The sequence below is a fragment of the Manihot esculenta genome, chromosome 11 (assembly GCF_001659605.2).
Source record: "Manihot esculenta cultivar AM560-2 chromosome 11, M.esculenta_v8, whole genome shotgun sequence".
In the NCBI taxonomy this organism is placed as follows: Eukaryota; Viridiplantae; Streptophyta; class Magnoliopsida; order Malpighiales; family Euphorbiaceae; genus Manihot; species Manihot esculenta.
This window is the reverse complement of record NC_035171.2, coordinates 12,840,906-12,856,108: the sequence shown is the minus strand read 5'-3', so window position 1 is coordinate 12,856,108 and position 15,203 is coordinate 12,840,906. Positions and strand designations below refer to the sequence as shown.

Genomic DNA, 15,203 nt, shown 5'->3' with positions numbered 1-15,203 from the left:
TGATTTTTAAGTAAAAGTATAAGAGTTAATTGAATTTATATTTATTTATTTAATTAATTAAAATTAAGAGAAGATAGAATTTTTTTAAAAAAATTATAAATATTTTATTAGTATTTTTTAGAATTAAAAGATTAATTAGAAATTTTGTTTTTACTAAGTTCATATTGATTTTTTAAAATATAATTTTGAAAATAGATTTTGGGTTTGAAGGGGACGTGTTTGTTTTGTAATGGCATGGCTTCTTTATATGCGAGAGAGGAGCCTAGAAACCTGGACTAAACTAATCAAAGCACTGGAATTGGAAACCCACAGAAACTTGGAGCGGCGATTATAGAGAGATAGAGAGAGAATCACATTCAATATTTTTTAAGGTATAAGACCCAAAATTGCAGGATTTCCCGTGAAGGCTCACAGGCCAATAAAGCCATAACCACCCACCTTCAACATCATTTCACGCATTTCACTCTTCATTTCCATTTCCATATTCATCCATCTAAAAAGTTTTCTTGATCACTTTTCTCAACTCTTACCCAATTCTTTTATATTTGGTGATTTAATTTTCAAGTCACCTTTTGGTATGTGTTTTCTGCTTTGATCTTTTCTTCTAGTTTTAGTTAAATTTTGGTTCTTAAGCTTCTGGGTACTTTTTCTGGATTATCAAGATTTTTTTTTGTGGGTGCTGGACAGATATTAACTTTATTTGAACTTTCCTTCTGGGTTTGCTTAGATTTGGTTTTTACATTATTCCTCTAGTGAGTTTGAGCTCATGTGGAACAACTGTCATTCATTTTATGTGCATCATCGTCTTTAATTTCTATTTAATGCGTTAATCTTCGTGGGATCTGCACTTTATTTGGTTACTAAGTTTGAATCTTTTATTCGTTGGAATATGTGTCTGCTTTTTTTTAAGACTCAAACACTATTGAAGTGTGATCTATCGTCATCATCGTCACCATCATCATTTGAGGTTGTTGCGAGATTATTGGAATGGATTCTTGCTGTGTGGCCCTGAAAGCCAATGCCCATGTGGCAAAAACTAGCAAAGGTGATTTCATGTATGGAGATAAAGAGTTTTGGGGTGAAAGGATCAGAGGGAGTCTCAACAATAGTATTTGGTCCAATCAGATGACAAGAAGCTTAAGAGCTGAGAGGAATGCCATCAAGGTCAAGCCTGGTGTTGCTCATGCTGTTTTAACATCAAACAATCCCAAGGAGTCTATGGTATGTCGACTTAATACTTCAATCAGTTTTTGGATTCGTGACTTGGATCATTCTATGGTGTTCTTGTGATCCTAATTTTCTGTTAATTGAAAAAATCTATTTTCTGCATGTCAATGAACCAATATTTTTAGTCTTTGTTTTCATTTCTGCTTTCTGATACATATAGTTTCGATGTGTGATCTCATTCTAAATTCTGGATGTTTTATCTTAGACCTTACAACCACCAAGATTTGAGAGACGAAAAGTGGACCCAACAAATGTAGCAGCAATCATATTGGGAGGAGGTGCAGGGACTCAGCTGTTTCCTCTTACCAGAAGGGCAGCAACACCAGCTGTAAGAAATTGTGTCCAATCTTCTTTAGTCTATTGTGCTATAACCAATGAACTTTTATATGATGGATACAGAATCTGAAAGGTTTGGATGTGTATTATTTTTCAGATGTTGGTCGGTTTGATTAAGGTTGCACTGAGGGTTATTAAAATTGAAAAAGAAGAAAAAGAAATTGGCTTTTGAATAATGGAATTCCCAAATAGTCTGAACTCGAATGGACTATCTATTCAAATTGTTGATGGATCTAGTTTCTATTGAAGTATGTGAATTATGTTTGTGAAGTTTGAAGTTCATTATGCAACTCATGTTCTATGCAGGTGCCAGTGGGAGGATGCTATAAACTAATAGACATTCCAATGAGCAACTGCATCAACAGTGGCATAAACAAAATATTTGTACTGACCCAATTCAACTCTGCTTCCCTTAATCGGCACCTTGCACGCACATACTTTGGAAATGGTATTAACTTTGGAGACGGTTTTGTGGAGGTATGATTGCTTTTAAGATGTAGTACTACCCCTCAGATTTTCCATTGTGGCTAAAGGAAAATGGAGTTTTCACTATTGAATCCAGCGCACCATTTTTCTTTTCTGTTTTCATGTTATAAACTTATAAAGGAGTTCATGTTCTTTCAACACTACTACATAAACTTGTGATACATTTGTAAATTTTGCTTGTTGGAAATTAATTTTTCCCTGTGATTTTCCCATTTAAACAAACTCAGCCTTGAGGATCTTTAAAAACTAAATGCCATTTCTGAAGTTATTGAATAGGGAAGTAGACTGAGATTAGAGAATATGAACTTGTAATGATACAAGAGAAGAATTAGCTTTGTTGAAATTCATTCTCATGGTGATATCAGAAATCAAAAGTTCCCTGTTAGAATTTTTGTTATATCTGTAAGCAGCAAGCTTCATTTGCTTTTCAAATTTTACGGTTTCCATGTGAAAATAGGTCAAGAGTAACTTTGATTTAGAAAAAAAAAAGAAAAAAAAAAGAACTGCTTGCAATCATTTGTGTTTTACTTGAACTACTTGATGGTTCCTTCATCATGAGATGATAAAATGATAAATAGCTGACTCAGCTGCCATACAGGTCCTAGCAGCAACTCAAACGCCTGGAGAAGCAGGAATGCAGTGGTTCCAAGGAACTGCAGATGCTGTGAGGCAATTTATTTGGGTTTTTGAGGTGAATATGAGAAATTTTGTTTTCACTCATTTGCATCATGCCATTATCTCAAGCTTGCATGGTTATAACTAATTGTACTCAAGATAGTTATTCAGTTGTTCTCTGACTTCATACTGGATCTGATTAAATCTGCTGGTTCTTGCAGGATGCCAAGAACAGAAATGTTGAGAATATATTGATCTTGTCCGGAGATCATCTTTACCGAATGGATTATCTGGATTTTTTGCAGGTGTGCTATTATTTCTCCAATCCTAGATTTGTATTATATTTGATATTTTTGAATATCTGGCTTACTCATTTGCTATGGATCAACAGCATCATGTTGACAGTAATGCTGATATCACGATTTCATGTGCTCCAGTCAGTGAGAGGTTTTTTCAATCGTCACCTGTGGTTGAAGTCATATTTTTTTCGTAGTTTCTTTATTTCACTGAATTGTAGTCTCAATATTTCATCTAAGTTGGAGTGGAATTGGATACTTTTCAGCCGCGCATCAGATTATGGTTTGGTGAAGATAGACAACAGGGGACGAATTGTCAATTTTGCTGAAAAACCAACTGGTGCTGAGCTGAAATCAATGGTGAGGACTGCACAATTCTTCTGCTTGGATATGCCCACCTCGTATTTTCCTTTGAATTTATACATGTGTCTCAATTCTCATATTGTATCAAAGATGGGTAATTGTGGTACACGAATCCTGAATTCCAGTTCTTGATAAAGTGATTGTTTTACCAAGAACAAAGAGGAATGTCTTCTAGTGTCAGGCTCAAAGTGATGCTCTAAGGATTGCCTTGCAAATCATTTTTTCTAGTTAACCATTAAACTAGGAGGATCTGCTTCTTTGTTCATCAAATCTGGAGATATCAGGACTCGCATTCTTGCAAGTCATGTGCTGATTTTCCTGTTCCATATTGTCATACCTTACAATCATGTGATAGAAGTACCATGCTACCTACTAAATGACTTTAATATAATTACAATTTCCATGTTTGATATGATGCAGCAAGCTGATACCACTCATCTAGGATTATCTCTGCAAGATGCCCTCAAAACCCCTTATATCGCATCAATGGGAGTCTATGTATTTAGGACTGAGATTCTGCTGAAGCTTCTACGGTGGAGATACCCTACATCAAATGACTTTGGATCTGAAGTCATCCCCGCTGCTGTTATGGAGCACAATGTTCAAGTAAGAACAGTCTAAAATGTTGAAGTATTTAGTCTTTAATGCGTATAGGGTGGACATTCAGTCTAGAGCAGTCTCTCCCCATTTTCCATTCATTTTATCTCACCCTTTATAACTATGGTTGGCCATGAAGCAATATAAATTTGAGCAATTTTCTTATTAAGATTTAAGATAATAAGATTTTCTTCTCCTACACCAACACCATATCTGTGACTCTGTAATGCCAGTATTATCTTCTTTTGACTTTAAACAGGGATATATTTTTAGAGACTACTGGGAAGATATAGGAACAATAAAGACATTTTATGAAGCAAACTTGGCTCTCACTGATGAGGTTGGTATTTTATAATTTTGTTAGTAAGTATTTTGTTTTTGATATCCCTTCTGTTTTCCATGTTACTCTGTCAGCTGTGACTTGGACATTTTGGCTTATGCGTGAAGAAAATATATTGTTATTTACCTATAAATTGCTTTCATTTTCCCCAGAAAACAAGCACACCTAAACTAACCCTACCTGGAACCTTGTCATTGTAAATTAAAACATGGAGAATATATAATATTTATATACACCGATGCATGAACTTGTTTACATCCTTTATTTGCTATGAGTTACATGCAAGTATTCATGATCTGGAACTTTCTTATTTTCATTGTAATAACAAGACTAACTGCTGCAAATTGACCATATCTCTTGTGCAGCCTCCAAAGTTTGAATTTTATGACCCAAAGACACCCTTCTACACATCTCCTCGATTTCTACCACCAACCAAAATGGATAAGTGCCGGGTATGCTATTATCCTTTGGGATAAACTTTGTGGCTTCATGGGGCCAACTTGCTTCTCATTCTTCAGTTGGATTTTGCAGATTGTAGATGCGATAATTTCCCATGGGTGCTTCTTGCGAGAATGTACTATACAACACTCTGTGGTTGGTGAACGCTCACGTTTAGATTATGGTGTAGAGCTAAAGGTGATTATCACAGTTTCTTCAATTAGATTTTTCTCTGATGACATGATTCAGTGATAGCAACTTTATTTTGTCCAAATTTAGGACACTGTGATGTTGGGAGCTGACAACTACCAAACTGAAGCTGAAATCGCATCTCTTTTGGCAGAGGGCAAAGTCCCTATTGGTGTTGGAAGAAACTCAAAGATCAAGTACTGTACTCTACATAAAATAAGCTACTGCTGTATACAAATGCATTTTTGTTTTCTTTTATTTTTTTTATTTGATTGTGCAAACTAAATTAGGACATGAAATTACAGGATGATGATTTCTGACAATATGCTTATGAATTTTTCTCTGCAGGAACTGCATAATTGACAAGAATGCGAAAGTAGGAAAAAATGTGATCATCACAAACAAAGATGTAAGCAATACCTCTCAACTATTTTGTACAGAGAACAGATACCCTTTCGGATGAAGTGTCCGTGTTTAGATCTATATAGGAAGTTTGAATTCCATCTTGATGTTTTTTAACTTTTCAGGGTGTGCAAGAAGCAGATAGGCCAGAAAAAGGATTTTACATTCGTTCTGGAATCACAATTATAGCAGAGAAGGCGACAATAGAAGATGGCACAGTAATATAAATGGATCCAGAGCATGTTCAAGGACTGGTTGGCTGTACAAGGGTGTTAAGAGAGGTAACCTGTTGATTGCGTAGCGAAGAAGCTGACATGAGGAGTGATGATAATGGCAGCATTTTGTTCTGTTGAGAAGAAGCAAGCTGCACCTTCTTTATCACTATGTAAATTACAGGCTCGTCCAGTGCTCATAAAACTAGAGCTTCCTTCTAGTGTTATGGTCGCAATAAGCCTCCAAATAAATCAAAAGAGCATATCAATTAGCTACGTAGTTTCTTTTAGAACATTTCTTTTTAGAGACTATCTATATGAGCTGATAAACTTTGTATCAGTGTGGATCTTTTTTTAATAATATTATGAAGCCTTTATGTGTAGTATACAGTAGAAGCTTTATGTGAATATATGAATAACGAGGCTTAATATATGTGCATTGCATTGCTTTTTAAAATATATATACAATCATTCTCAATGTCAATAGCTGCAGATAATTATTAGCAGGAGAATTAAGCAACTGCATCATGTTTCTGGTTTCAAGCATTTCCTCTATTCATCAAAGGCTGGTATAATTCTCCAATCATTAGTTATTTAAATCAGCTTCACAATGTCACTTCCGTCTAATGTCATATCTTTATATTTTTTATTTAGTGATGCTGGCTGGTAATAATTGTTGGGTTATATAGCGACAAGAAGCCTGTCCTCTTCTGATAAAGATGACTAATATTTACAGTAACATCCAATCTGCAGATTGTTTAAGCATAGAATTATCTGGTAATGCAAGAAAGAAAGAAGGTGGTTCACTATCAGGCAACATGAAGTTGGAATGAAGATCCCAGAAGATGGTAGGAGTAGGGTGGTGGAGAAAGATGGAGAATGATCACAAAAGTTCTATTCTTGGCAACCAAAACTCTCCGGGTACATTCTGCAATTTAATCCTGTTGTTTTTGTTTGAGAATATTTTGAGTTGGTTTATATGATTCTTTCTGCATTAGTTGAGGAATTAAAAGCTGGTGATGGTGTAAGAGATGAGATCCAATTGTTGTAGGAGGAGAATCTGTCACTGTACCTAAGTGTTCTTATAGCTGATGTTGTAGACCATGATGCAGACATTGAATGAGATATTGAAGGAATGTGAAAAAACTCATATCAAAGCCAGGAACAATGGTGGAGATGAGACAGGCGAAAGTAGATCATATACCGTGCTTGAAATAGGACAAAAGATGCTTGAGGAGCCGTGTTCAATTTGCATTTCAAAAGATGCATGCTTTCAAATTCAATACTTCAATTGACAATTGAATGTAAGATATAATTGTATGGTGAATGAATTGGTGGGGAGTTTACCAAGTCTTTTCTTTTGGATCCATTTTCCTCTGCGCACCCATTTGTGGGCTCTGCAGAGAGAGAGAGTCAATATATGCAGCATTACCTTGTTTGCACAGAGCTATTTTTAAATTTTTCTTCATTATTATTAATATGTGATTTTTATAACTTTTTAATATAATATATTAATTTATAATTAAAAAATAATTATATTTGGATTCTAAAATAAATTTACTAAAGATTAACAATTATCACTATTAAACTTAAATATGAAAGTTTATAAATAACACAATTAATTTTACATATTTATAATGCAAATATATTTATAATTTTATATTTATATAAAATAATAATTAATTTATATATAATAAATACAATTTATTATTTTTTAAATTACTATTAATACGTAACCTTTTGATTTTTTATTATTTGTTAATATAATTTTTATTATATTTATTGTCACTATTATATGATGTTTTGATAACTTACTATTTTTTAATATATTATATTATTAATATTGTAATAAAAATTTTATTATATTTTTATTATTAAAATAAATTTATTCTATTTTTTATTTTAATAATAAATAAAATAGTAAAAATATATTTATAAAAATTGAGTTAATACGATGCAAAAAGATGCACTTTTAAAGGTGCATGCACCTTTGCCGTAAAGTAATAATTTTATAACAAAATAATATATAAAAAATTTTTATTATCTCAATCTATTATTATTTATTTATTTAATAATTTTATAAAATTATAACTAATATAATTTAATTATAAATATTTTATATGATGTGAATAATTGCATAAAATAAATATATATAATCGATTTAAATTATTATAAAAATATTAATTATGATAAAAATATAAAATAATTAAAAAATTAATAAAATAAATTGTATAAAATATTATCAAATTAAAATTTTATTTAATTTAAATAATTATAAAAAGTAAATAAATATAAATAATTAAAATATAATAAAAAGTAAAATTATGATTATAATACTCTAAATCAATTGTTATAATTATTACAATATTAAATAACTAATTTATTAAATTTAAATTACTATAATTTATTATATTAATTATTATAATAATTTTAATTTCATCATTTTTTATAAAAATATAATTTTTATTATTGATTCTATGTAAAATCCGTGAACACTCCGCAGAGCTCTCTCCATAATTGTGCTAATTACAAGTGATCAAATATATTCTATATTCTTGCAACATTGTGGACAAGGGGTAGGGGTCCACATTCAGTTAATAAAATTAAACTAAAATTTAAAAAAAAAATTAAATTTACTCAAATCAAAACTGAAATATTCAGTCGGTTATACCTTATAACATAATTAAATGACATAAAATTTTTTAAAAAAATATTTTTATATTTAGATTATTAATTAATTAAATAAATATATCAATAAAAATATATAACAATTTTTTATATAAAAAATAACAAAACTTACTTTAGTAAAGTAATTATTATAAATTTAATGATATTAACAAAATTATAATCAAATAATAAAAAATTGTTAATTTAGCCGGTTCAATTACCAAATAAAAATATAACTGAATAAAACAATTTTTTTTTTAAAAAAAAAAAAAGTCATTAATTGATAACCGAATTGAAGATACTGAGTTTCAGTAGTTCAGTTTTTATATTCTATTATAACTAAACTAGTCAATTGTCGCCTTATGTGAATATTAAAATTTTTTATATTATTATTATATAATATTATTTTATAAAATAATTGTTTCATATGAATTTACTCTATCTATTAAAAAAATATTTTCTCTAAAATTTTAAAATTAAAATAATAATCAAATATAAATTCATACATGGTTAAATTCAATTACAATAAAAAAATATTTTAATATTTATTATTATATACCATTAATATACAATAATAAATTTTAAAAAATTATATTTTTTAAAAAATAAAATATTTAAACTCCAATAGATGGGGATGGCAATAGTGGTGGTAATTGAGAAGAAAAATTATCTGTTTTATTATGATATTCTTCAAATATATTACTATTTTATAACGGTATAAATTGCTTAACGATAGTCATAATATAAATATATTTTACTATTAAAAAAAAAGATGATCTCTCCAAAATATTTAAATGATTTATAACTCAGTTTTAATTTAGTTAAAAGAGTTGAATTAACTGTGCAATCGTATCTCACACTAGATATTAAGAAAATTAAAAAAAAAAATTACAACTACCTCATAGTAGATAATAATAATAAAAATTTTAAAATATAAGTTATTTGAAAATTAGCATAAACATGAAGATTTTGAGGTTAAAAAGGAAAAATTAAAAACATTCATAATGAAAATCCAATCCAATCTCACCCTCTATCACATGATAATGTAAATTTTAAAAATGGTGCAAAAATATCATACAGAAATTCATCTTAGGTGCTAAATCCATAGAATTGATCATATTAAATTACAGAAACCAAAGATACCTTTATGCATCCAAGTCTAAAGAAATATGTGCCCCTGCGCTGATAGCTCAAGCTTCATTGCAATATGGAGGATAAAAGGCTACATTTGCAACATGGCCAAGTTCTTTCAAATTTACATTATCATGTGATAGAGGGTGAGATTGGAGATTGCCCCTTTCAACCTCCATGAAAGAAGGCCTCTGCCAAATCTCTTATCAAATGACCCATACACAACTTTATTATTTCCATACAAAGGGGCAAATAAAGAAAATGGGCCAGAAAGGGAAACAAATTCAGGAAGGCACATACCAGACTAACATTCAGGCCATATACATATTGACATTCTCCCCGCTGATTTCGTAGGAGATTGATGGCCAAAGATTCCATCCTCTTGTTGACTCTTCATCCTCGGGTTGATTGCTCAGAAACCTTTGGTGTTCCAAACTATAAAAGACCCCCTTTTATTGAACTCACATGGGCGAAAACCAGTCATGGCCTTCCCCATCAAAGCCATAGCAGCAATGCTCGGAAACTGCTGCTTCTGGAAGTTGTCTACTGTTGCCTTTGAACTCTGAGGTTCACATATCACCACAGCTTCAGACTTCTTTTTAGAGGATGAGGCTGGTTTATGACACCACCTCCGGATCCAAGAATGTGAAAGTTTTATGTCTTGCCTTTCCCTCATCGAGTCAGCAGATGAGGATTCAGCATTCCTCAGTAATTCTGCAGAATCCATCATCTGTTCTTTATGATAAGACCTGTTCATCTTTGGAGCTGAACTAGTTTTGCTGCAGTTGGGCATTTTGCTGAATAACTTGTTAACTTTTTCATGAGAAGTTGCTTCCTCCATTTTTGAGCTCTTAGTACCATGACCAAAAGACTCGAAACCACTTGGTTTGAGACGTTCAACCCATCTGCTATATGGATCCAATCCCAATGGACCATCAGCACAAGCATTAGATTTTAAATTTATGGAACGGTCAGCATGGGAAAGCAAGTGTTCCGCATCTAAACTCTGGGTTCTCGAGGTGTCCGTGTCTGTATCATCTGAATTTGCCACACCTGAGACTACAGGACGTTCCTGGTTAACCTCTGGAAGCTCTACATTAGGCAGTCTGCTTCTACTCTCTTCTCTGTCTGAAGATATTGCAGTATGAGTTGTTGGTGACTTTTGTTGGGTCCCCTCAATGTCCTACAAAATTCATATGATGACTACGAGCCTTGTCATCCAATCAACAGACAATGAGTTTCAAATATGCCAGATATTATATAACCACTGCATTTTGTTGTCACTAATCGCATGTCAGGATAAATGCACAAGCAAACAGCCTATAAAGCTTTTGACCCCAAAATTTAGAAAAATTATTCATGCAAGTGTTGTATGCACAACGGTTGCGTACTAACCATTGATTATGATGGGACCTACATGAGACCCACCATAATCAATGGCTATAATACAACTATTATACATACAATAACTGTTTATAATTATTGTTTACATATTTCTCATTTGAAAAAATTATTTACCATTTTTTTGTTAAAAATTGCTTGAATATATATTCTTAATGAGTTTCTTTAAATTATTTTTTATCTTGTTATAAAATTGTTATCCCATTTAAAATTAAATATGTATAGGACAATGAATTTATTTTTAAATCCCACTTATAATCAAATTTATAAAAAACTTGAAAAATTATAAACAAACATAAAAATTTATTACTTTATAATATAATCACATTAAATTCAAATTTGTATTGACGATTTATTAAATAATGTTTAAAATATTTATTTAATTCACATTTTTAAATAATTTTTATTGATTAAATCAAATAATTTAAAATTATTAATAAATCTAGTAGTGTATAAATATAAATTAGAAGTTAGGTAATTTTAGAAATTGGTCACTCTTTCTAATTTTTTTGTAAGCAAATAATTAATATTGTAATAAGTAATTATTATTTTTATATATTTTTGTCACTACTTTCTTTGTATTTTTACGTTATCAAAAGTAAATATAAAAATATAATAATTTTAAAAATTTTAAAAATTTATTTTTTCCAATATATCATCTAAAAATAAATATTAATATTAATAATTTAATTTACCACTAATTAAATAAAAATAAACTATCATAAATTAAAACTAATAAATTAGGCATAAAAAATAGATCATAATTAGGAGTTCCATATGTCAAAATAGCAAGCTACACTCCTCTTAAGAGATGACACATGTCAACTTCTTAGGAACGCTCGGCTTGCTATATATATATATATATAGATTATGTTTGTGAAATTTATAATATATTCCTGCTATGTAAATCAAACTGTAAAAAATAATAGATGACAAAAATACCCCTTTAGTAGCAAGTACCAAGCTATATAAACTCTTTGACCAGAACCGGAGAAAAATAAAAACCAGGCACTCCCTTTTGAGAATGCAACTGATTTTCAAGCGGCCCTTGCAGCGACACACCTACTAAAATAAAAAATTTTAAAAAAGAAGGATTAAAAATAGCAAAATTTACCTTATTTTTTAGGAGGAATGAATCCACACCTGCAGTAGGGGAAAAAAAAAAAAGACTTGCTAAAATACCAAAATAAGCACTAAACTAACCACGATGCTAGATCTTAGCAAGACTACCTATATTTTTTACCATTATTTTCTACCTTGTCTTCCAAAACATGGAAATATATCTATGTCAATTTACTAGAAGACACAAAAACCTAAGTCCTTAGCATAGATGTTAATACGTACCAGAGAGATGCTTCTCCCGAAGAGTGTCCATATCCATGGTGTCAGTTTTATCTGATGATTCGTTCTTTAAATCAATGCCAGATGTATGGTCATTTTCAATTCTGTCTTTTCCTTCACTATCTTTGCAGATGTCCAGAGTTTGTAGCTTCACTCCATGCTTAATATTCAAACCAAAATCAGGAGATAAGCTGAGGAGTTCACTCATTGGATTTCCTTCAATTTTGGTGGCTATTGTAGACTCTCTGAATATTTGACCCCCATCAGATAAGTTTACATCAGTCTTTTGAGTGAACAAGAAGTGGTGAGTAGTTTGAGAAAACTTTGAAGGACCTCCAATAAACTCCTTTACAGAGTCTATATTGGTATATATTCTCATAGTCTTCACATCATGGACAGAAGAGGGAATTCCAGGCGGTTCATGAGACCCATTATATAATCTTATATCTGGAGGCCTGATCTGATTTGGCATCTTTGGGATATGTTCACCAACCAAGACTCTTGGGCGATTATCGCTTGTTGAGGGACTATGTATCAATAGAGCTGCATTGCTATTCATTTTCTTCTGATCAATAAAAGTGTTACTGCTTGGTTGATCAACGTAATCTTCCCTATGGACAAGGGACTCGGTTGGAGTTCTTACTCTGTTAAATTGAGATGGCAAAACTCTAGAAGTTGACCCCAATAATTCATCCTTGAGAGGTGCTGAAAAATCTTTTACATTCTTTTCAAGCAATTTATTGGCCTTGACCAGCTGCTCTGGATTTGACATGATGCCCTCAGGCTCAAAATGATATTCTATTGGTTGAATTTCTGTTTTGGAAGGAGTACAGTCAAGCATTGAGGGTAAACAGTTGTCAGTTCCACCCAAAGGAAAATCACATCCAGAAGTAGGACCAATTTGTGAACTTAAGGCTCCTTCGTAATGGCTAGAGGACTCGGCGTTCTTCAGAGATAAAACACCCGCTCCATTTTGAGAATATCTGAGCATTGGAAAATGCTGGCCTTTAAATGTTTCATGCCTCAATTTTTTTGAACTCGTTGCAGTACTTTCATTCACTAAGGCCCTGCGCATTTTTCTGAACTCCTTCACAAACTTAGAGCTTTCTCTTTCTATATCTGCCTCGCCAAGCAAAGCTTGTTGCTTGGCTCTGTTCCTATCTTCCCCAGATTCATAATGAAGTGATGATTGATTTTGAATGTCATCTACTGACCTGTAACTTGGATGTTTCCAGTGAGACATCCAAACAGATTGGCAGGGATGACACTTTTCAGGAATTTCGTCCTTACCATTATCTGATTTCACAGCCTGATCAGACATGACAAGGAGGAACAGCCGAATTATGCTTCAAAAGTACTATACTATTATCCCTCAAGTGCTCATCAAAAGTCACCTGAAGATGCAGTCCAAAGCCAATGTTAAAGCCAAAATCTTGAGGAGTATAAAATTTCTCTACCCAGCAAAAAGGTACTGGAGAAAGAACATTTAAATTATATTGGGCGATGATCTCAAACTGGCAAACTATATTGGCATAGCTTACAGAATAACGGACAGCTATAAGACCATAATCACAGCCTTCTTTCCTTTTTCTGTCCGAGTTCAAAGCCAAAATCATAATCAGCCAGCCCCCTCTTTCTTTTTTTAATGAGTTATTATGAACAAAATAACATTACTAATATTAAGGAGAACCAGCACTAAACAATTGGCAAGGCAAATAAATAAATGAAATCATAAATTATACTCCTCCCTCTCATAATTTTTGTCACTTTGCTTTTTCAACAACAACTAAGCCTTAATCCCAAACCAATTGGAGTCAGCTCTATGAATCGTTGTTGCTATTCAGTTTTGTTAGACAAGTCGGTGTTAATCATAAATCAAGAGTTATCTGAAATTAGTAAAAGTATCTCCAACCGAGGAGTCTTGGAAGAACTTGAAACTTTCTAACTCACCTATTATATTAAACTCTGAGAAAAAAAAAAATGAAACAGCAAGGGCTGAACTGGAATTGAAGTGTGTATGCAGTTGCATCAATGAGGTTGAAACTCTTCGAAACTGTAATTCACTAATTTCTACTACAGTATGCCTTGAAACAAGCTCCAAATTTTACTTTTCATCGTTGAAAACAAATGTCGAACACAAACTATGAATCAGACAGAATATAGAGACTTCACATCATTCCACAATTGACAATAAAAAGCTACACTATTTCACATACAAAAAACCCAGGTGAGCAAAAAGAAACCTATGGATTTTCTCTATCTTCTATTTGGAAAGAAGAAAAAAGAACCTCCACTTTCAGAAGCATCCCGCCAACAATTTGAAGATAAACGAGTCATTAGAGGAAGAAGAAAAAAATAATCAAAACACAAACAGCAGAACATGTAGTGGCCTCATAGACTCATAGTACAGAAACGTGCAAGTGGAATTAAGCCTAATACTGCATACGTACGCAGATACACAATCGTATGCGTATTCATACGGAATCAGATGAACACAAACGAATATTCACATCTAAGTAACAAAGGAAGTAAGAAGCCGCCACTGGAAACAATAGAGAAAAGACTTTAGAACTTACAAAGTTTGCAGACAAACGCAGCGAAGCGACGGCGAAACAGGCTCAGAATTCGCAGATCCAGAGAGAAAAAGTGAAAGGAGGCGGAAGAAAGAAGGAGGGAAAGAGTCAGCATCTTGCTTTCTTTTTGAAGTAGGAAATTTTGAATTCCTGAGGAATTTGTAGATAGGGAGGTGTGTAGAGAGAGCAGTGGCAACGGCGGCGAAGAAAAGAGCAGGTGATCATACCGTAGCGGAGCTATCTTGGCCTCCCTTCTCTCTCTCTCTTACTACTTGGAGCTTTTCTCGCTCTTTTATTCGCTCTTCACCTGAGCCACAAACTCTCTCGCAACAAGCCGACGATTTACGACACAGAAGTTGACCCCACACCCGCACTTTTTCGCAATTGGTGCCTGACTTTCCTTTTTCTTTATTTTAACATTAAAGAATGAAATATTCATTAGTTGTCTTTAAATTTTTATTTTCAAAAAATACTTTTTAAAATTTTAAAAAATATGTTAATGAGTTTTTTTATTAATTTTATTTATTAACATATTTAAAATGTGTAAAATCTCATTAGTAATTCATCTATAGATTTTAAAAAATATATT

At 32.1% G+C, this 15,203-nt stretch overlaps 2 protein-coding genes across 4 annotated transcripts; one reads left to right on the top strand and one right to left on the bottom strand.

The window, feature by feature from the left end:
- Positions 1–213: 213 nt before the first annotated feature.
- Positions 214–5,887, top strand: LOC110626256 (glucose-1-phosphate adenylyltransferase large subunit 1). 3 transcript variants are annotated; one of them, XM_021772055.2, is made up of 15 exons: positions 214–371; positions 911–1,221; positions 1,433–1,555; positions 1,870–2,040; positions 2,648–2,740; positions 2,886–2,969; positions 3,056–3,111; positions 3,227–3,320; positions 3,744–3,929; positions 4,180–4,260; positions 4,626–4,712; positions 4,792–4,896; positions 4,978–5,084; positions 5,236–5,296; positions 5,415–5,887. In XM_021772055.2, exons 2-15 carry the CDS (start codon positions 988–990, stop codon positions 5,514–5,516), a joined length of 1,584 nt encoding a protein of 527 aa, XP_021627747.1. In that variant the 5' UTR covers positions 214–371; positions 911–987; the 3' UTR covers positions 5,517–5,887. The 3 variants fall into 3 exon arrangements, with proteins under 3 accessions (XP_021627747.1, XP_043817694.1, XP_021627748.1); XM_043961759.1 differs by having other exon boundaries at positions 268–362; positions 901–1,221; XM_021772056.2 differs by having other exon boundaries at positions 276–575.
- A 3,441-nt stretch (positions 5,888–9,328) lies between these two features.
- On the bottom strand, positions 9,329–14,929 carry LOC110626458. The gene is made up of 4 exons (XM_021772371.2): positions 14,618–14,929; positions 12,045–13,435; positions 11,815–11,843; positions 9,329–10,482 (listed from the first exon to the last, which is right to left on the bottom strand). Exons 2-4 carry the CDS (start codon positions 13,360–13,362, stop codon positions 9,712–9,714), a joined length of 2,118 nt encoding a protein of 705 aa, XP_021628063.1. The 5' UTR covers positions 13,363–13,435; positions 14,618–14,929; the 3' UTR covers positions 9,329–9,711.
- Between the last annotated feature and the right edge of the window lie 274 nt (positions 14,930–15,203).